General features: G+C 37.8%; 1 protein-coding gene across 1 annotated transcript in view; it reads right to left on the reverse strand.

Annotated features, from left to right (window-relative positions):
- Positions 1 to 23,147, reverse strand: part of TMEM232 (transmembrane protein 232) — a gene marked incomplete at both ends in the record, with an annotated part of 238,249 nt that extends 215,102 nt beyond the window's left edge. Inside the window, 3 exons of the mRNA XM_084232951.1 lie at positions 3,004 to 3,109; positions 5,239 to 5,350; positions 23,032 to 23,147. Coding sequence (XP_084089077.1) covers positions 3,004 to 3,109; positions 5,239 to 5,350; positions 23,032 to 23,147 — 334 coding nt within the window. The remainder of the gene's footprint in view (positions 1 to 3,003; positions 3,110 to 5,238; positions 5,351 to 23,031) is intronic.
- Positions 23,148 to 23,975: the final 828 nt, after the last annotated feature.

Genomic DNA, 23,975 nt, shown 5'->3' on the forward strand with positions numbered 1-23,975 from the left:
GTATGCATGAATAAATAAATCCTAAAAAAAAAAAAAAAATCTTTAAAAAATAAAAAAGACTAGAAACAACAAATACTACTATTAAGGTGTAGGGGAAAAGTAGCCCTCTTATACTGTTGGTGAGAATGTAAATTGGTCCAGTCCCTGTGAAAAACAGTATGGAGGTTTCTCAGAAGTCTAAAAATGGATCTGACATATCAACAATAACTCTACTCTTAGGTATCTACCCAAAGAATAGAAAAATCACGAATTCAAATGGATGTATTCACTTCTTTGTTCACTGAGGCACTATTTGCAATAGCCACACTATGGAAACAATCTAAGCGTCCAAAAAAAAAATAAGTGGATAAAGAGGATTTGTTTTATATATAAACTCAATGGACTGCTATTTAGAGGTCAAAAAAGACACTCATGCCATTTGCGGTAACATAGATGGAGCTGGGAGGGATTACGCTGAGTGCAATAAGTCAGGAGGAGAAGGACAAATGCTGAGGTATCTATTATATGTGAGCTATAGAGAAACCGAAGGGTCAGATCAAACTTTAAAACTAAAACTATCCCTTGAAAGCTGATCATAGAACTAAGGCATCCAGACTAGGAAAAGAATCAAATACCTCAAAATTATTCTACTCCAGGAGATGAAGGGCCTAATGGGAGGAAAACTACAGATGCTATTAAAGGATTTAGATAGTGACATAAAGAAATGGAAGGACATCCCATGCTCATGGATACAAAGCATAAATATAATAAAAATAACTATAACTACCTAAAGTAATATATACATTAAATGCAATCCCCATAAAAATACCAAAAATATTTTTAAAGAAATTTACCAAAATACACTGAAAATTATATAGAACCATATAAGCCCTCAAACAGTTAAAGCAATCCTGAAAAAGGAAAAAAATGGAGGCATCAAATTACCCGACTTTATAGTATAAAGCAACAGTACAAAGAGAAACATGGTTTTAGATTAAAGAAATAAATGGATCAATTGAATAGCATCAAAAATCAGATATAAATCCATGTAAACATCAATACTATAATTCATGATAAAGGAGTCATAGTGGTACAATGGAGAAAGAAGAATTTCTGGGAAAACCAAATGCCACGCACAAGAAGGTGGTGACTCCAAAATAATTCAGTGTACAAAATAATTCCCAATGGATTAAATACATAGATACTAGTCTTGCAACAATAAAGTATAAAAGCAGGGCCTCCCTGGTGGTGCAGGGGTTAAAGACAGCACTATCAAGCTACTGCCAGCCACTACAGCACCAGTTCAATCCAGCCAGGGAGGTGACCCACATGGCTCAGCAGACCTCGCCTGTCTTGCCCTCTGCTCCCCTAAGCAGTATATTTCAGTGCATCTGCCTGTTCTGCTCACCACTGTCTCTGGTGAATCCTCTCACTAACCCCCACACCTCTGGCTTATACCCCAGTTCTTGTTTGTATAAAAAAATAAATCTTAAAAAAAATTAAGGGGGATTACCAAGATTAGTTTAGATGGACACATAGTGGATCAAATCACAAAAATCTTCTGAATCACAAGACAACAGGATACTTAAATCAAGCTGAGGTTTAATTGATGAAGAAGAGCAAGTGACTGCTGGTTATCAGTTATTGATATTTATGTCATTATCACTTATAAAAATTGCATAGCAATTGGGCTATGAATGGCAGTGGATAAAGTATCATAAAGTCATGTTAAATACAACAATCATTTTTTTGGCATTTTATTTTATTTTATTTTTTTAAAGATTTATTTATTATTTATACAAGCACTGGGTACAGTCAGAAGCGCGGGAGGATGAGAAAATTCACCAGAGCCAGAGCGGGGAGCAGAGCAGGCAGAAGGACCGAAGTACAATGCTGAGGGGAGCAGCGGGCGGCAGGAGAGGTCTGCACGCCATGTGGGACCCTCCTCTGGTGGCCGGGGAGCAGCCGGGGATCGAACCACCACCGCAGAGGCCGCGGGCAGCTTCGCAACCCAGCGCTCAACCGCTGCGCCACCGGGGAGGCCCACAACAATCATTCTTAATCTCCCTGTTGCTTGAAAGTTCCTAGACAGAACTACAAACCCTAATTTGCATAGGGAAATATTCTTGAACCTTATATTAACATTCCAGAACTCATTTTAAAAGACTTACGCATAGGGCCTCCCCGGTGGCGCAGCGATTGAGCGCTGGGTTGCGAAACTGCCCGCGGCCTCTGCGGCGCCCGTTCGATCCCCGGCTGCTCCCCGGCCACCGGAGGAGGGTCCCACATGGCGTGCAGACCTCTCCTGCCGCCCGCTGCTCCCCTCAGCAGTGTACTTCGGTCCTTCTGCCTGCTCTGCTCCCCGCTCTGGCTCTGGTGAATTCTCTCACCCTCCCGCACTTCTGACTGTACCCAGTGCATGTATAAACAAAACAAACAAACAAAACCAGCAAAACAAATAAATAAAGCATGCCTCTATAAAAAAAAAAAAAAGACTTACGCATAAAAATTAGGAGAATAATAAAAAGAATTTTACCTCCTAAATAATAGTGTTTTTTAGATTGATTGGAAGTGTTTTTGAAAGACTATATATTAATGAGAAGTTATCAATGAAGTGGTAAAAAGCCAAATGGCTGTTTAAAATAAGTAAAAACAAATGTCTGTGAGATTAAAGATTTATGAGAAAAAATAGTAAAATCCAGCAATGAGTTCTCTATAGTGTCCTTTCAACTGAAAATCACTAAATGGCATTTTATATTGCATTTTTAAGTAGTTGCTAATTTCAGAATAATAAAACTACATTGAGATTTTTTTAATGATTTTGTTATTAAAAAGTTGAGCAGTCAAATTCATATATTCAAAATTGGAAACAGAACTTAAAAAATCAAACATCAGATATTTCAATAGAGAAATGCAAGTGTTCCTTGATTCCTGCACAATTTCTAAATAATAAAGATCACAAATTATGGGTGCTAATCAAGAAAATATTTAGGGTAATTAAGAAATACTAATTAGACCACATACCATCTTGGATTTCTCCTTTGCACTGAGCCAGGTACATCACTGAAGTCCATGCAGTGGGAAGATGCACGTGCTTCCCAGAACCCAAGGTTTTGAGACCCAATTTTCGCTATTATGGGGAAACAGGAAAGAGGCAGAACAAAATTTGTAGCTATATTATGACTTTCTTTCTTTCTCCCTCCATTCATCCTTTAGCTGTATTCTCCTTTTTTAAAGATTTATTTATTTATGCATACAGGAATGGGGGGTACAGGCCAGAAGTGTGTGTGTGTGGGGGGGTGAGAGGATTCACTAGAGATAGACTGGGGAACAGAACAAGCAGACTGACTTAAATACACTGCTGAGGGGAGCAGCAGGTGAGACAAGAGAGGTCTGCTATGCCCTGGGGGTCACTTCCCTGACCAGGATGGAACTCATGGTGCAGTGGCTGCTTAACAGTTTCATAGTGCTGAGACTTAACCCCTTGCACAACCAGGGAGGCCCCTTTAACTATATTCTTAAAGTCATTCTATGAGGCTGATGTTCTGTGACCATAGTTATATATTTTATATTTTTGCCTTTATTATTTTTGCCATTTTACATAAACTGTCTTAGTGGTAAAAATGCAGAGAATGTTTGCTATAGTGTGAGTAATATCATTAATTATTTACTAAAAATATCTCTGTCTTTAATTTCTAGAGGCCTATTTCTATATTTTCCCAAGTAAGATAATAAATGTCTGATTTTCTAAAAGAAAATATATTGGAGAAATTAATCTGATCTTAATCAGCAGGAAAACTAGCTACTTCACTGTGGATGGACTCAACTTAGTGAATATAAGAAATACATAAAGAATTTCCTTTTCTTTTAATATGCTCACTACCCAGGCTGCCTCAGAAGCCATAGCTGGCCAATTGAAGAGAAGCCTAGTGATAAATGTACCTGCAGGCATTCTATTTTTTTTTAAAGATTTATTTATGCATGCATACAAGAACTGGAGTACAGGCCAGAGGTGTGGAGAGTGAGAGGATTCACCAGACACAGAGTGAAAACAGAACGGGCAGATCGACTGAAGTACACTCATGAGAGGAGCAGCAGATGAGACAGGAGAGGTCTGCTGCACCATGTGGGTAATTCCCTGGGCAGGGATTGAATTTTTGCTACAGTGGCTACAGACAGCTGTGTCTCAACCACTTGCACCACCAGCAAGGCCCCTACATGCATTCTAATGAAGAATATTCTTTATTCAAATCAAATTTAAGTGGATTTTTTCAAAAATTTTACATATATGGGTAACCATAAATTAAAATACAGGAAAATAACAACCACAACAAAAACCAGCAGCTTATTTATGCCCAGTTCTTGGCAGTTTTTATTTCATGAACTATTTAGACTTAAGCAAAAGCACATACACACTACTTTTCTAGCAAACTTAAAACTACATCTAATGCAGGAAAGGTAAAACAAGGACTTATTTTATTTCTTGTTCTCTTTTGATATGTGTTTAAGGGAATTATAGACATACTCTTAAAGAATTTACTTTTTACATGTTGGTGACTAGTTATCATTTGTTATACAGAAAGAACAGGGTACTTTATGTGTGCGTAGTGAAGGTTTAGAAAAGCTCTTTCCACTTTGGGACATCATATCCCAGTTAAATTTATATTGGAAAAAAAATGAAATTTCTGTGATCAAAGATATGTTTTCCAGTTTTTGATACTTTACATGTGCTCTTAAACCAGTGTTAACAGCTACATTCCCCAGTACTTTTGGGGGAATCGTCAAAAAGCCATTTAAAGTTGAAATATTTATTCTAAGCTTTACTTTAAGATACATTAATATGCTTAACTTTATTTATAAAGAAAGGTGTGTTTTTTTTCCCCTTTCAGTAATTTAAAACATAATCATCTACCAGTAAAAGAGAAAGTTCAGATTCTAAATAATCAAATAGCTTAGCCCCCACCCCCACCCCCCGCACCCCCCCCCCCCCCGTGGCGCAGTGGTTGGGCGCTGGGTTGCAAAGCCAGCCTCTGCAGTGCCAGTTCCATCCCTGGCCACAGGTGAGGGTCCCATATGTCACGCAGACCTCTCCTGTCGCCCGCTGCTCCCCTCAGCAGTGTACTTCGGTCCTTCTGCCTGCTCTGCTCCCCGCTCTGGCTCTGGTGAATTCTCTCACCCTCCCGGGCTTCTGACTATACCCGGTGCTTGTATAAATAAATAAATCTTTAAAAAAAAAAAAATCAAGTAGCTTACCATTACCTTACATTTCAGTATGTTTTTTCTAGCTATGTCCAACATTTCTTCCTCCTCTTTCGGACTCTTGGTTTCATTGAATCTCAAGATGAAGTCTCTGGTGATTACAACTGATGGCCTAAACAAACAAACAAAAAATTAGTAATTATAGCTATTTGTTCCAAATTTAAATAAATCAAATATCAGTTGATAAGTGTAACTTTTCTAGAAAAAAAACTACTTTGTCTTTTTAGTGATAATGATAATGTCTCTTATATATAACATCTCACACACCCCCCAAAAGAAGACTGTAAAATAAAATATACTCATGCAGGTATCCTATATTGGTTAGATCATTTTCTTGGATAAAGAAACATAATTCTATGTTAAAGAACTTTGTAGCCTTTTTTCTGGGGAGGGGGGAAGTTTCTGAGATGGTTGGCATATGTCTTGCAAATATATATCTTCTTTATAGGCAAAATCTAGCACATTTCAATCATGTTTAAGACTTCACCAATATTGGTGTTGGTTCAATTCAATCTAAACCTTTATTCCTTCCATGCAAGTGGAAAAGTCCAAATTGTAGCTTAAGTAAAGCTAGGGAGGAGAGAGGAGTGACAAGTAGCCATAGTTAGCAGACAAGAGTGAAAAAAGAAACAGAAGATATGATAGGACATTCAGGAAAGCCTAAAATGGAATTCAAATGTACATACAATTTGGGGTGTAAGGTCCTTCTCTGAAAGCTGTTCATAACTCAGAGACTTTGCTAAACCATTCTACCTAAATTCTATCTTCCTTTTGACTCCACCTGTGAGAGCTGAAAAGTCACATGAGGTGACTTTGGCTGATAGGTCATTCAAGACAACAAAGTATTAAAAATAGATAGTTATTTGTTCATTATGGTAATCCCCAATCAGTGTTCATTGCATGATTTACTGATTCATCACCAGAGCACCTATTTCTTTACAGTTTATAATCTAGTGTGGATACAGAATATCTGTGGAGTTAACCATTTCATCTCCAATATCCATTAGAGAGAACAATGGAGAATAAATTAGTGAATGAAGGTTGGTTATAACTTCTCTCAGGTTCCACAAGAAAGCCTAATACCCTTCTGTTACTTGTTTGTTTGTTGTAATTTGAACGTGTGCTTCTTTATGCAAACCAACAATACTAGACTGAATACTAAGGAAGATACAAAAATGCATATCTGCATAGATATCAAGACTATCAAGATAGCAAACTTAAAGCTAGTTCTAATGCAGGAAAGGTAAAACAGAACAGGCAGATTGATTAGAGATCATTAGAGTTAATGATAATACCAAAGAGTAACTGGGTAACAGTATTTAAATTGATACACTAAACTACCAAGAGCAGATACGCTTTGCCTGTATCTTTTGTTTAGAAAAAAAAAAAATTACACTTTATCTGTCTTTGCTAACATTGAACAAAGGAAGTGAAAGTCAATGACTGATAAATTCAGCTTAATAAAATTCTGTTAGACAATGGGTAAATCTTTCTCGTTGACACAAAGAAAGTTTTGATGAAATGAAGGACATGCTTTCTTGGGGAAGACTTAACCAAAAAAGTAAGGGAAAATATCTCCAAGAAGGAAGTAGGATGTGTTGTGCCAGCAAGCACAGGGCAGGTTCTCTATCTACTTGGGAGATGGATAAAGGAGAGTCCTGGAGCCCTCAGTAATATTTTCAGGCCTTGAATGATGTTTCTATACCATTGAGAGTGAGGCAACCAGGTGCAGGGCAGTTAGGGGGCAGGAAGGCCAGGAGGCTGCCAGGTCTCCCAGCCCCCACCAAATCTTTGCTACCTGGGCTCACTCTAATGTTGTCTTGTAGCCCTTCTGCTGTCCTCTATCACTCTCACTGCCCTTCTCTATGTAACACCGCCCTTATATCCCTGACCTCCCAAGCTCAGGTGTGACCAATTACGTATGCCCACATCACTCTACATGTCCATCATTAGGCATGTGTACCCCAAGCCCATGCTCCCAAGCACCTTCTGCATTCAAGGTTGCAGATGATAGCCACAGAGGCCAGCATGACCATCTCATTTACCTTACAGGTGGAACCCTGACAATACTTGTTCTCCTAAAATGTAGGTTCCTACCAAAACCCTAAGATTCATCTGACTCAGGTAGACAGATACAGATGTTAAAGAGTAGAATCAGCAAGTCACAGAGTACGAAGTGGCTTTCAGTGGAGAAATGACAGCAACAATTTCAGTACTCAACATAAATAAGAGAATGACCTTCCGTTACTTTTAAAAATGCTAGTCCCAAAATGCTGTCTACCACAAAGAAACTTTCTCAACAATCCCCTCTAGATCAAGGATTAAAAATAAACCTAATTTTTGTTTCATGTGACAGTAGAATAAAGTGGATAAGGAGATTCCCCCCACAACATGGTGGAATAAAGAAGCTGGAACCACACTCTCCCTTGAAAACTGCTAGGAAAAGAAAAACACTGATATGTGCTCCTAAAAAAGTCCAGATACTTTAAATCAGATGTACAGCTCCAGGACATCCTCAGGGAGCTCAAGAGCTAAGCTTGCTGGCTGCTGAGGGAGAAAAATAGAAGAAGGCAAGGAGAATGTGTCAGGGCTGGGGATGACCTCCCAAGTCACACTGAAGTAAACAAGGACATTGTGAAATTCCTTGGAGGAATATTCCTGACACAAGAATAGACCAGGGCCCACCTAAGGCAGTGGGAGTTCAGAAAAATCCAATCTGGGAAATTGGGAACCCTGCAATTGAGGCAGTGTGCCCACTGAAGGCTCCCTCCTACCTCCACAAGAGATCAAAGAAAAGCCAGGTGGAGCCAAGCCAAGTTCCATAAAAGATACTACATCAGAAAGAAGAGCTTTAGGGCCTCCCCGGTGGTGCAGTGGTTGAGCACTGGGCTGCGAAGCTGCCCACAACCTCCCCCGCACAGGTTCGATTCCCAACCGTCAGCAAGGGTCCCACATGGCGTGCAGACCTCTCCTGCCGTGCCCGCTGCTCCCCTCAGCAGTGTACTTAGTCAGTCTGCCTGTTCTGCCCCCCACTCTGGCTCTGGCGAATTCCCTCACCCTCCTGCGCTTCTGACTATACCCAGTGCTTATATAAATAAATAATTAAATCATTAAAAAGAAAGAAAGAAAGAACGAACTAGAGCATGAACTCACAAATTCTCCTGGAAGTCAAACCAATGGCTTGGATACTTCCCACAGCATGGCAGAAGCTGTAGCAGAGGCAATGGTGGAACAGCACAGCCATTGTGTGCACCATAATATTAAGTGAAAACATGTGCATACATTACACACACAGCACAGCCAGACGCAATTTATCCCTAGCAGGTAAGCCTGGAGACCCGGATATTGCCCTTACCACTGGCTTAATAGATCACAACACTTGGAAGAAAGGAACAACAGGGAGGCAGGGAGGAAAGGCAAGACAACCTAAGCACAGAAAACACCTCACTGTGGAACAAAACAAGAGATAGAGGTGATTAACATCATTCCTCAAACAAAGATCAAGTATTAAAGCTCTAGACCTCCCGCTTCCCTCTACCTCACACAGAAGTAAACTAAGAAGAGAACACAAAGATAAATGCCCAGTGCCCAGATACATTCACACATAAATAACAATAAATAATGCAATAGGCATGTCTAAGAAGCAAGGAACATCTCAATACAAGATGGAAAAGCAAAAGGACAAAAGTCCTAGGACAAGTATAAAGGAGGCAGAAATAGAGAAACTATCTGACAACCACTTCAAAACAATAATATTAAGAATGTCATGAGATACTGGAAGGTTAGTCAAAAGCAGATAGGCAGATACAAGATTTCTTAAAGGAGAGCCAAGAACAAAGAGAATTCTTCAGTAGAGAGACTGAATATATAAAAAGATCACAAAAAGAAATTCCAAGTGAAATGCTGACAAATGTAGGCAGTAATTTAGACTAAAAATGGCAAAGGAGGGCCTCCCCGGTGGCGCAGCGGTAGAGCGCTGGGTTGCAAAGCTGCCCGCAGCCTCTGAAGAGCCGGTTTGATCCCTGGCTGCTCCCCGGCCCCTGGAGGAGGGTCCCACATGGCATGCAGAGCTCTCCTGCCTCCCGCTGCTCCCCTCAGCAGTGGACTTCAGTCCTTCTGCCTGCTCTGCTCCCCGCTCTGGCTCTGGTGAATTCTCTCACCCTCCTGCACTTCTGACTGTACCCAGTGCTTGTATAAATAAATAATTTTTTTTAAAATGGCAAAGGAAAGAATTTCTGCAATGAAAGATTCAAATAAACAAATTATACATTTAGAAGGAGAGTATCAAGACCAAGGCAAAATGGGGAGGCTCTATGAGAATATCAGATTCAATTAGAAGACCAAATATATGAGTGATTGGACTCCTAGAAGGGGAAGAAAAAGAAATAGGACTAGAAAAACTATTCCAAAAGATAATAAATAAGAATTTTACAAACCTACAGAAAGAATTATATATGGAATTCCAGCAGAGAGAACAAGAAGATTTACACCCAGACACATCATTGTCAGACTATCAAAAATCAAGATATAGAAAAAAATTTGCAGGAAGCAAGGGGAAAAAATAACAGTCACCTATGAGGGTTCCCAAATTAGGCTTTTCCCAAATTTCAGCCTAGACACTCTTCAAGCAAGAAGAGAGTGGGAGAAAATGTTTGCAATCCTTAAAAAAAGGGATGAACTGTCAGCCAAGAATTCTCTATCCTACAAAAGTATCAATTAAGTATGAAGGAGTAGTAATGGTTTTCTCAGACAAACAGAAGCTAGTAGAGTCTGCCACCACCAGACCCACTCTTCAAGTAGTATTAAAAGGAGTATTTCCACAGAAAAAAAAGAAAAATTAAAGTGTGAACTCCTTAGCAAAACAAAGATAACAATTTAACACCAGTACCAAGAGCAAGAATACTATGAATCAACACCACCAAATACAAGAGGAAGAAGTGGGTAGAATCAGTATAGTTAAATGTCAGAGAGCAGACACCAGCTCATAAAATCCCCAGGGTAAACACTAACCAAAAATCCAGGACAGACAACCACAGGTGAAAGAGCAAAGAAATTGATACAAATATTAAGGAAAGCCATCCAGAAAGAGTAGCAAGAAACAAAAGGGAAAAGAAACAACAACAACAACAACAACAAGAGAAACAAAATGACTGAAAATAAACAATTCATATCAATAATCATGCTAAAAGTGAATGATCTGAATTCACCAATAAAAAAATACACACTAGCAATGTGGGCAAAAAAAAATTCCAGCCAATACTGGAATACTTTGTTTATGAGAGACTCATTAAAAACTGAAAAATTAAAAACAAATTAAAAATAGCATGCTGAGGGGCCTCCCTGGTGGTACAAGGGATTAAGCACAGCACTGTGAAGCTGTCTGCAGCCTCTGCAGCATGATTTCAATCCCCGGCAGCCAAGGAGCTACCCACATGGTGCAGCAGACCTCTGCTGTTGCACCCGCTGCTCCCCTCAGCAGTGTACTTCAGTCAGTCTGCCTATTCTGTTTTGCATTCTGTCTCTGGTGAATCCTCTCCCCCCTGCACTTCTGGCCTGTACCCCAGTTCTTGTATGTATAAATATATCTATCTTAAAAAAAATAACATGCTGAATAAGGTCATGCATACTAAATACTCAGAGAGTAAGTCATGAACTGCTACTCATATCCAACAAGCTTGACTTTCAATTAAAAAATGTAATCAGGGACAAAGATGAACACTACATAAAGATCAAGGAGACAACTTACCAAGAAGATACAACTCTTATTAATATTTATGCTCCAAATATATGAACACCTAGTCATATAAAATAACTGTTAACACACCTAAAACAATATATCAACAAAAATACAATTGTCAGAGACTTCAATAAACCAAAGACACAAAGGGGCACATCATACATACAGAAAATTAAGACACAAATAAAGGCCTTAAATGAAGTCTTAGACTAGATGGTTTTTCTCTAAATTTATAGAGCATTCTATCCTAAAAACAATGAATATGCTTTCTTCTCCAGCACATATGGGACATTTTCAATAATAGATAATACACTAGGAATAAAACAAGTCTCAGAAAATATACTATCCTGCAAAAATATGAAGGGTTAATAAAGTTTTTCTCAGACAAACAAGTTAATGGAGTCTGCCACACCAGACCCATCCTTCAAGTAATATTAAAAGAAGTATTTCCACAAAAAAAGAAAAACTGAAGCAATAGCTCATATACTAAGACACAAAACAAGTCTCAGAAAATACACGAAAATAGAAACTGGATCAAGCATCTTCACAGATCACAATGCTACAAGCTAGGTATTAAGCATAAAAGAAATTCTAAAACAAACCTAAATATAAGGGGACTAAACAAGCAATGCTTGGGTCAATGAAGAAATCTCAGAAGAATTAAAAAAAAATCTACCAGTCCTCTCTGGTGGTGTAAGGGGTTAAGTCTCAGCACTATGAAGTTATCAGCAGCCACTGCAGTATGAGATCGATCCTTGGACAGGGAGTTACACACATAGCACAGCAGACCTCTCCTGTCTTGCCCACTGCTCCCCTCAGCAGTGTATTTCAGTCAGTCTGCCTGTTCTCCCTATTCTATCTCTGGTGAATGCTCTCACCCCCTCCCCCACCTCTAGCTTGCACCCCAGATCTTGTATGCATAAATAAATAAAATAAATCTTAAAAAAAAAATCTACAGACTGATGAAAATGGAGAGACAAGCTAGCAAACCCTATGGAATACTTTAAAAAGATAACTGTGAGGGAGGCTTGTAACAATACAGGCCAATATAAAACAAACAAACAAACAAACAAACAAAAAACAAGAAAGATCTCAATTTAACAATCTAACACTGAAGATTAAGAAATTAGAAAAAAGAACAACAAAACAATTTGCAAGCAAGAAATAATAAAATTAGTGCAGAAATAAATGAAATAAAGAATAAAAATCCAAAAGAAAAAAATGAAATAAAAAATAAAAATCCAAAAGATCAGTGAAACCAAGCGCTGGTTCATTGGGGGAAAAAAAATTAGACAAAATTAACAAGCCATTAGCTATGCTTACATAAAGAAAAGAGAAAACTTATTCATAGAAGCAGAAATTAAAGAGGTGAAATTACAAGATATTGCAGAAAATACATAGTATCATAAGAACCTATTATAAAAGTCTCTATGCAAACAAAATGGAAAGCCAAGAAGAAAGGGACAAATTCTTAGACTCATATGACCTCCTAAGATTAAGCCAGGGTGAAATAGACAGCTTAAATAGTACAATCACAAGCAAAATCCCAGAACCAAATGTCTTCACCAGTGAATTCTACCAAACCTATGAAGAAGATCTAATACTTATCTTACACACATTCTTCAAAAAAATTGAAGATTGAGGAAATCTCCCCTATACATTCTATGAGGCCAGCATTACCCTCATCCCAAAACCAACAAAAAGACATTACAAAAAAAGAAAATTATAAACCAATATATCTGATGAACATAGAGGCAAAAAAAAATTCTCAACAAAAATACTAGCAAAGAGCCTCCCTGGTGGCACAAGAGGTTAAGACGCAACCTATGAAGATATTGCAGCATGAGTTCGATCCTCGGCTGGCCAGGGTGTAACCCACATGGTGCAGCAGACCTCTCCTGACTCACCTGCTGCTCCCCTCAGCAGTGTATTTTGGTCAGTCTACCTGTTCTGTTCCCCACTCTGTCTCTGGTGAATCTGCTCACTGCCCCCCCGACCTCTGGCCTGTACCCCAGTTCTTCTATGTATAAATAAATAAATCTTAAAAAAAAATACTAGCAAACCAAATAGCAACATATCAAGAGAATCTCCCACCATGATCAAGTAAGGTTCATCCCAGGAATGCAAAGCTGGTTCAACATATGTAAATTAATCAATGTCATCCATCAGGTCAAAAAAAAAAAGGAAGAAAAAAATCACGCCATCATCTCAATAGATGCTGAAAAAGCATTTGACAAAATCCCATATCCATTTATGATAAAAATCCTCCAAGAAATGAAAATAATGGAACTTATCTAAATAATACAAAAATCATATGTAACAAACCTAAGGCTAACATCATACTCCATGATGAAAAGCTGAAGCATTTCCACTAATATCAGGAATAAGGCAGAGATGTCCACTATCACCACAGCTATTCAACATAGTTTTCTAGAAAGTCCTAGCTGAAACAATTAGGTAAGAAAAAACATAAAAGGAATCCAAATCGCAAAAGAAGAAATGAAGGCCTCCCCTGGTGGTGCAGGTGGTTGAGCACCACGCTGCAAAGCTGTCCCTGGCCTCTACAGCACCGGTTGATCCTGGCCAACAGGTGAGGGTCCCACATGGCGCAGCAGACCTCTCCTGTCTTGCCCGATGCTCCCCTCAGCAGTGTATTTCGTCAGTGTGCCTGTTCTGTTCCCTGCTCTGTCTCTGGTGAATCCTCTCACCCTCCCGCACATCTGGCCTGTACCCTGGTTATTGTGTAAATGAATAAATAAACCTTAAAAAAAAAGAAATTGTCACTATTCACAGATGACATGCTAATATACTTACAGAAAACCAAAGAATCTACAAAAATAACTTCTAGAAATGATAAATGAGTACAGTAAGGTGACAGGATACAAAATCAACAGATAAAAATCAGCAACATTTCTATGCAAGCAATGTATCAGAAAAAAAGGGAAATAAGGAATGTAGTTCCATTTACCATCATGCCAAAAAGAATGAAATATCTGGGAATAAATCTAATTAAGGAGGTGAATGACTTGTATAATGAATGAAAGCTATATAGTTGTTAAAGAAAACAAAGAAATGGAAAGATATCCCATGCTCATAAAGAATTCACATCATTAAAATGGCCCTATTAACCAAAGTAACTTACAGATCAGCACAATACCTATCAAAATACCAACCACCTTATTTAAGGAATTAGAAAAAACAATTATCAAATTTATATGGAACCACAAAAAGCCCCAAATAACTAAAGAAAAGAAAAACATAAGGATCATACTCCTGACTTCAAACAATATTACAGAGCAACTGTAATCAAAACAGTATAGTACCAGAACAAAAACACAAACTCTGACCAATGGAATAGAATTGCAAGCCCAGAGAAAAATTCATATAAATATGGGACCTAATTTTTTATAAAAGAATTAATACCACACCATGAAGAAAAGATAGTCTTTTTAATAAATGGTGGTGGGAAACATAGTCACATGCAAAAAATATATATAATAAAAATAATAGTAATAATAATAATAAACAACCAGACCCATATTTAACACCATACATGAAAAATCACTTGTAGTAGATTAAAGATTTTGACATAAGAACTAAAACCATAAAGTACTTCAAAGAAAATACAGGAATACACTACAGAACATCTACCACACACGTATTTGTGAATACAACCCCAGCAGCATGGGAAGCAAAAGGAAAAATAAACAAATGGCGATAAGTCAAACTTAAAAGTGTCTGTTCCTCAAAGGAAATCATCACAAAAACAAAAAAGCAATGTACGGAAGGGGAAAAATATTTGCATGCCATACATCCAAAAAGGAGTTAGTTTCTAAAATTTACGTGGGCCTCCCTGGTGGCGCAGCAGGTGAGCACTGGGTTGTGAAGCTGCCCGCAGCCTCTGCAGAGCTGGTTCTATCCCCGGTCACAGGGCGATGATCCCACATGGAGCACAGACCTCTCCTGCCACCTGCTGCTCCCCTCGGCAGTGTACTTCGTCAGCCTGCCTGCTCTGCTCCCCACTCTGACTCTGGTGAATTCTCTCACCCTCCCAAGCATCTGACTGTACCCAGTGCTTATATAAATAAATAAATAAATCTTTAAAAAAATAAATAAAATAAAATTTACAAAGTACTTAATCAAACAACAATCAAACAACAATCAAAGAAATGAATGACACAATTAAAAAAAAAATGGGCAGGGCCTCCCCAGTGGCGCAGCGGTTGAGTGCTGGGTTGCGAAGCTGCCCACAGCCTCTGCAGCGCCAGTTCAATCTCCTGCTGCAACCCGGCCACCTGAGGAGGGTCCCACATGGTGCGCAGACCTCTCCTGCTGCCCGCTGCTCCCCTCAGCAGTGTAATTCGGTCCGGTCCTTCTGCCTGCTCTGCTCCCCGCTCTGACTGGGTGAGTTCTCTCACCCTCCCGTGCTTCTGACTGTACCCAATGCTTGTATGTATAAATAAATAAATCTTTAAAAAATAATAAAATAAAATAAAATAAAATGGGCAAAGGTCCTCAATATACACTCTCTAATCAAGGCATTCAGATGGTCTATAAACATATGAGAAAGTGTTCAACATCACTTGCTATAAAGAAATGCAAATCAAAACCACACAAAGAGAATAAAGTGATCATAATAAGCAAAACTATGGAACTCTGCCTCACAGCTAAGTTCTAAAATTTCCCTTCAAACCACCACCTAGAAACATCTTTTTAAAGGACAAGGGAGCCATTTTAATTGCTATCAAAAGGACAAAAATGTTATAAATTAATCAAAATGAACCCTATTTATTTTAAAGATTTATTTTATTTGTAGAAGAACTGGATTAATGTCAATTTAATTTTTTAAGATTTATTTTTATTTATTTATGCATATAAGAAACGGGGTATAGGCTAGAGGTGCAGGAGAGGAGAGGATTCACCAGAGATAGAATGGGGAACTGAACAGCTGGATCTACTGAAATACACTGCTAAGGGTCACAGTGAGCAAGATAGGAGAGGTCTGCTGTGCCATATGAGGGTCAGCAACCTGGCTGGGAATTGAAATTAGGCCATAGTGTTGAGACTTAACATTGAGACTTAACCCCTAGGCCACCAGGGAGGCCCCCTCATTTATTTTTGATGTAGCAGAGCAAGATAAGCTATTCAGGGATGACGGGGTGGTTCCAAAGTGCTGGAAGTTCTGACTCCATCTTCACCACACACAACTTTCATTTTATGGCCTCAAATGCCTGTTCTAGATGCTGCAAACATATCCTTAACTCCAACTAAAAGGGAAAAAAATATATGTAAAGGAAAATAGAAACAGACTACTCCTCTTAAAAGACCACAAAATGCCAGTGGCCTAAATAATTTCTGCTAACATGTAACTCACCATAGTTATGGCCATGACCACATCTACCAGCAAGGGAACCTGTGACCTGTTTTTTTAATGTTTGGTCATGTGTCTAACTGTAAGTTTTCTGGTATAGGAAAAGGAGAATACAGACACGGAAGGAGGGAAAATTTGCTTTCTTGACTATTCTGATAATAGGCTGAATTTTGAATAAAAGCTATATAGAAGAAAACTGAAGACTGAGGTACTAGCACAAATTCCCATAAATGAGGTTCTAATAACTCCATAGCTCATCATTGATACTATATGGGATTAACTTCTAATAATATCCCTTTTAAGGCAACTACAAGGACATGGGAAAAAACTCATATTTATTAGTCAGTCACTTTTTTTGTGATCTTGACAAAATCAACTTTATATTAGGATAAAGGGTACAACAGACAATATTTGAGAGATGGTATTTTTGTTACCATGGCTAATGAAAAGTAAAGTAATTTGGTCTATGTTTTGGGAGTGCAGCTTGGTAAGAAATGGATTTGTGATGAGATCAAATGCTGTTTGAGAACATGCCAAATCTGAGTTTTTAAAATATACTCAAGGGCCTCCCTGGTGGCACAGGTGTTTGAACACAGCACTGTGAAGCTGTCCACAGCCTCTGCAGTGCCAATGTGATCCCCGCTGGCCGCAGAGCAACCCACATGGCGCAGCAGACCTCGCCTGTCTGCTGGCGCTGCTCCCCTCAGCACTGTATTTCATCAGTCTGCCTGTTCTGTTCCCCGCTCTGTCTCTAGTGAATCCTCTCACCCTCGCACACATCTGGCCTGTACCCTGGTTCTTGTATAAATAAAATAAAATCTTTAAAAAAATAAATAAATAAAACAAATAACAATAAAATATACTCAAAGGGATACTTGTAAGAAAATGTGTTTCTTGACACACTATAGATTTAGAATTGAGTAATTATTATAGGACATCAGAACATTGACTCCATTTCCATACACCCCCCCACCCCCAATTGAGCTGTGTATCACTGATACTGAGCTAAGTTTAGGGATAAGAAAAATCGGACATCTGAAAACAACATTCCCCAAAATGAAATTATGAGAGTTTTTAAGGGCTTCACAATTAGTGCCTGAATTGGACAAAAACATTATGCGGAGTCTGAAATTCACTGATCCCATAATATCCTTTAAGCCCCAAATACTGAGTTACCTTCCTTCTTCTACATTTAGAATAGCTAAGGGCCAGTGACACTGATACAGGGCAGCAAGGCACACTAAGTCCAGCCAAGGACCCTGCCCAAATAGATTACTGGTCGCTGTCTTAGTTCTTCCCCAGCCGCGCACAATTGCAAGACTACTCAGGTTCAGATGACAACAATAATGGGATTTATTTAACAAACCATGGAAAACAAAGAGTTACTGAGACCACAAATGGCTGCTGCCTCACCCAAAGCAGTGTCCAGTGTTTTCAAGTCCTAAAAAAAGATATTCCCAAGATGGCGTCCTCCTGCCACTGTGGACCTGGAGCACACAGCAGCCAGAATATAGGCCAGGATCTAACTCACGAAGACAGCAGAAGACACAACAGGAGATGCTCACTGTAGTTGCTGAAATGCCCCAGTACAGCACCAGACAAGCGACACTCAAAACAGTAGCTGCCACAGCCAAACAACCCAACAAAGGGTCACACTGACGCAGCTTAGCAAGGTGCCCAGCTCCAGGTCTTCACCATCCCTGCCAGGCTGTAAGAGCAGCAAAGCTGGAAACAGTTTCAGTCTCTTGGCTACCTGCAAAGCCTCCAAACTTTTCCTCAATGAGGTTGGCTGCTGGAAGCCTCTCCACATCCTTTAGAAACCCACAACAGCCTTCTGCAAGGTTCAGCATGGTGGGGGCAGAAACCCAGAATTGCTGATGATCTGAAAACACTGAAATAACCCAAAGCTGAATCCCGGGGACTGCTACTACACTCCCTTATATTTCTTATCAGAGTCTCCACCCCCACCGATACTCTGTTCATATTTCACCTAGGGCTATCAATCCTCACTAGCATCCCCCTTCCAGAGGGTGCCACCAATAACAACTTTTGTCTCAGTCCCCTGTTATAATACAACCTGGAACCATGAATAAGTTAGCACCTAGGGTATGAATCTTGACCAAAGAACACTAGATAAGAGGCATCAGAGTAGATAAAGATAGCCATCCTCGTTTATCCATTCTACAATCTACTGTGAGATGAAGTCTTTTTTTCAAACTTCTCTTACTAAACCCCATATATCAAGTTTGGACATGTCTGTGCTATGTCTCTTTGTAGTAAGTTGTGATTTAGCGATCATGGCAATGATACAAGATTTTTTTGTCTTTTTTTCCCCTTTTTTTAATCTTTGCTGTACTGACCTTTTATACTCCAAATTAAGAATCTTTTTTTTAAATTTTTTTAAGATTTATTTATTATTTTTATATGTGAACTGGGGTACAGGCCAGGAGTGCGGAAGGGTGAGAGGATTCTCCAGAGACAGATCAGGGTGCAGAACAGGCAGATCTTCCAAAATACACAGCTGAGGGGAACAGTGGACATGACAGGAGAGGTCTGCTGCGCCATGTGGGATTCTCGCCGGCCGGCCGGGATCGAACCCATGCTGCAGAGGCTGCGGACAACTTCACAGCACTGTACTCAACCCGCTGCACCACTGGGGAGGCCCCAAATTAAGAATCTTAATCCTCATCTCATATCCTGCCATCTAGAAATTTGGGCCAAGACAATGATACAAGTCCAACTATAACAGGACTGTAGTAAGATCTTGCAAGTCCTTACAGAGTATGAATAAACTCATTTGTAGTGGCTGATTTCTCACTTGGGGTAAAATAATCAACACTGCAAAATTTTAAATGTGTTTATGCTTTTTAAGTTCCTAAATTACATTTTTTTTGGCTAAATTATCCATAGCCAACCATAAATGTTGTAAGTATCAGAGCCTAATGACAGACATACATGCAATATCTTAACCACTAGAATTTCATTTAATGGCGTAAATAATTCATATAAATGAAAAACTGAAATTACAGATCAAAGAAACAAAAAAAAATAATATAAATGAGTTTAGAAAAATTTTTATCTTGCTGCTGACAGCACATATTTAGAGTCTATGTTACAGAACTATGTAACATATTATATGTTGTACTATAAAACTATAGGAATCAAAATCAACAATACTATAAAGATAATATTTTAGAATATGCAGACCATGTATTTGTAGAGTCTATTTCACTGAATATAATAGTGTCAAAAACATTACTAAAAAAAGGAAAAATTGCAGTCTTACTAACATTTCAGTAGGCTTTGAAGACTAGTCTGCCATATATAAATAAAAAACACCCAAGCAGCTTTGGTGAGGAAGATGTAAAATAATTTAATATATTGACTAAATTGTGCTAACGTAAGACTTATGCTCTCTTTCATTTTTTCCTAGCCAGCTAAAATAAATGCATATATTTTCGTAAGGCTTTGGTCTTTTCCATCTCTGAGATGAAGTAGAAAAAGCAAAGCAATATACACAATGAAATAACCTTATTTATAAAGTTCGGTATATAAACCTGGTAACAACACAGAAAATTAGTCATGTGTAAAATAGATCATACATTAATATCAATTATTCAAAAAAATTCTAACAGTTGAAAGAGACAAAGAGATGGGCCTCCCTGGTGGCGCAGCGGATTAAGCACAGCGCTGTGAAGCTGTCCACAGCCTCTGCAGCACAGGTTCGATTCCTGGCCAGTCCGGGAGATTCCCACATGGCACAGCAGACATCCCGCTGCTCCCCTCAGCAGTGTGTTTTGGCACAATGCCTGTTCTGTTCCCTGCTCTGTCTCTGGTGAATCCTCTCACCCTCCTGAGCCTCTGGCCTGTACCCCAGCTATTGTATAAATAAAAAAAAAAATAAATCTTTAAAAAAAAAAGAGAGAGAGAAACAAAGAGATGAAAAAGTATGAAATACACAGTGAGATAGTCTAATAGACATTTTAATCAAGAATCACAGAGAGAAAAGAGAAATGACTTGTAAAGGTGATATCTGAAGAAACAGATCTCTGATAAATACCCAGTAATGACAAAAATCACAGTCCATAGACACAAAACATTCAAAAAATCCAAGTAGAATAAATTTCTCTTTCTTTATATTCAGACATACTACAATAAAAGTGCAGAAAATACAAGACAATAACAAAATTAAAAGCACCCAAAGTGGAGGAAAACTCTTGGACAGGGGTGCTGGTGAGGATGGATTACCCCAGGGAAAATGTAAATAAAGTATTGGTGAGGGTAGAGACTCTGATAAGAAATATAAGGGACTGAAGAAACAGCTCCCAGGATTCAGTGTTCGGGATTCAGTGATTGGGATTCAGTGTTTTCAGATCTTTAGCGAAAGACAGAGCAAAAATTTTTTAGAAAATAATTGTAAAGAAAATGAGTAAAAATCAGGCTATTTTTCACATTCTAAAATATGTTTTCTACCATTGGAACATCTAGCAAACAACAGGTAGGCCTTGCATTTGCAGCAATATATAGGTTGTGGGGCTTTGGGCATTTAAAGGGGCCTGAGCAGAGAAGTAGCTCTTCTGCCTCTCTCAGTGTTAGAGTCCCTCTAGCCTTTGTCTGCCTGCCTGTGTGTCTGGGCCCCTGTCTCAGCATTAAGGGACTGCAAAATCCACTGAAGGCTCAAAATTCCCTTTTTGTCTGCGAGAACTGACAATAAATCTACTAGCCTAGGATGTTTACACAACAATAATGTATAAGGATATTTACATGAGCTTGTGTTTAAGACATTCTTTTAATGAAAATACAAAATAGACTAATCATAAAAGACTGAGAATTAATAAGTTCTATTCACTATATGGTATAGGTCCTATGATCCAATAATTCCATTCCTATATATGTAATTTGATATGTGCCAGGATATTTTTACAAGAATGTTCACAGAAACAATGTTCATAATAACCATAAACTGGAAATAAACAATAATAGAATGAGGGCCTCCCCGGTGGCGCAGCGGTTGAACGCTGGGTTGAGGGGCTGCCCGCGGCCTCTGTGGCGCCGGTTCGATCCCCGGCTGCTCCCCGGCCACCAGAGGAGGGTCCCACATGGTGCGCAGACCTCTCCTGCCACCCGCAGCTCCCCTCAGCAGTGTACTTCAGTCCTTCTGCCTGCTCTGCTCCCCGCTCTGGCTCTGGTGAATTCTCTCACCCTCCCGCGCTTCTGACTGTACCCAGTGCTTGTATAAACAAAAACAAACAAACAAATAAATAAATAAACCATGCCTCTTTAAAAAAAAATAATAGAATGAATAAATAATTTGCAGTATGTTAATGAAATGGTCCAATGAAATGAACAAATCAGGAATATATATTAACAGATACATTCAATATCTGCACTGAATCTTAAAAGCAAGGTTATATAAAATTTAATAATTTTGGTATGATGAAAGGCACCATAAAAACAAGTTAAACGATAAGTACAGAATGAATTTCTAATAAATATTTTAAGATATCAAATATCAATAATAAAAACCCACAAAAGTGTTCAAAATATGAAAGATAATTATGGGAATTCTAATGACTACAAACATCAAAAAAAGTCTTATTAATTATCAGAGATTTTAAAATGTAGTTATCAGGCAAATTTGACCTATTAAATATTAAGAGGTCTGACAATATCAGATGTTGCTGAAAATGGGGGAAATAGTGGTCATATACTATATAAACTGATTCAGATACATGGAGAATTACAGCATCAAGAAAAATTTTTAAAATAAAGAATGAAAAATTATACTCCAAAGAAACACTTACATAGGTGTAAAAGGAAAAATATATGATGATTTTCACTGTAGCGCTGATTTTACTGGCAAAACTTTGCAAAATAAATTTAAAAAGCTCATTGTACTGGAATATTATGCAGCCATAACATGAATGAATGAAGAAAATACATAATTATTGATTAAAACTCAAAATATAACATTGATTTTTTTAATGCAATCACCAATAAATTTGTTAAGTATATATTATATCCACATGGAAAATGCAATATATAGTCATCATATTATAGTGGAGATAGGGACTAAAATGATAAATGCCACAATTAATATAGTTGAGAGGGCATCTGGTCAAAGAACTTCAGCTTTATCTTTTTATCTATTTCTTATTAAGGAAATCTATCTGAAACAAACATATAACATGCAATTTTTATTATGTATTGTATTATGCTCTTTATTTTTAAGTGCTTAGAAATTGCTTAAAATTACAAACTTTTAAATTATCAACTTTGATCTAGTTACTTCATTTTAGAAACTGTATCCCAAACACTTCAAAATGAAGAAAAACATTCTACTGTGGCTTAATTTGAAATAGCAAAGATCTTAGAACTAATCAAAATACTTCACAATATAGGAGTTATTAAATACATTCTCATGCATTTCATGAATTATTACAGAGATATAAAGACATTCATGATTATAAAACATATTTAAAACAAAATATATAGAATTTAAAATTTTAGAAATATATGCTAATTATAAATAATTAAGATATTAACTTAAAAAACAGTAAATCTTAACATGTTTATAGAACTATGTATGATATTTTTATTATGCTCACAATTGTCTATGATTCCAAATTTTCTACAGTAAATATAGGTACCCTACTTTAAAATTATGAATTTTTTTCAAACTTACCATGATTTATTACTTCGCAGTTTCCTTGTATTTTGAAAATTTAATCTCAAGAGTTTTTCATAAGAGGAAGATATTGCTCCAAATCCACCAATCACAGATGATTTGTTAACAGACATATTCACATACATAAACCTGAAGAAAAATATTAACGTTTATATTAGAATATGAATGCTCTCACAGTAACAAATATATTTCATGCAAATTCATGATTAGTGGGAAAAGGGTAGCAAGAAGGAAAATCAAACCTAAGAATCAAAATATATTAAAAGAGAATTTAAATTTAAATTGTCAAAGCCAACTTTGATGAGAAACTAAGCTTGTTTTTGGTTATAACACTATTATAAACTTATCCTTTAAAATAATACTTAGTCTTTGTTATACTTCAGCTGTTTTCTTTTCCACCACTACTCCTTATACTTCTTTAATCTCTCTGTACCCACCCAATCTCTTAGCCTCAAAACCCACACTTCATTTATTACTATTCACTAGTTTTTATATGTATTTTGCTTTGTTGAACTATCCATTATGCAAACATCCAATACTTGCCTTTGTCATTATGAGTTATTTTACTACACATCATTCTCTCATCGCTATAAATGACAACATTCATCTTTCCTTATAGTTGAATAACTTCCATTACTTGGATGTACCACATCTTCTTGATCCAATCCTCTATCAACAGGAATTTAAGTTGTTTCAATGTCCTATCTATTATAAAAAATAAATTTAAAAAGGCTGCAATGAACATTATAGAGTGTATAGTTTTTTCAGTTGATGATATCATGTTCTTCACATACATGCCCAAAAATGGGGTGTCTGGGTCACATGGCATTTTATTTTTATTGTTTTAAGGTAAATCCATTGCTTTCCAAAATGGCTGCACCATTTTACATCCCCACCAAGGGCGTGACATCATTCCTTTTTCTCCACATCTTTGCCAGCAC

This window comes from Talpa europaea (genome assembly GCF_964194135.1).
Source record: "Talpa europaea genome assembly, chromosome: 5".
Classification (NCBI taxonomy): Eukaryota; Metazoa; Chordata; class Mammalia; order Eulipotyphla; family Talpidae; genus Talpa; species Talpa europaea.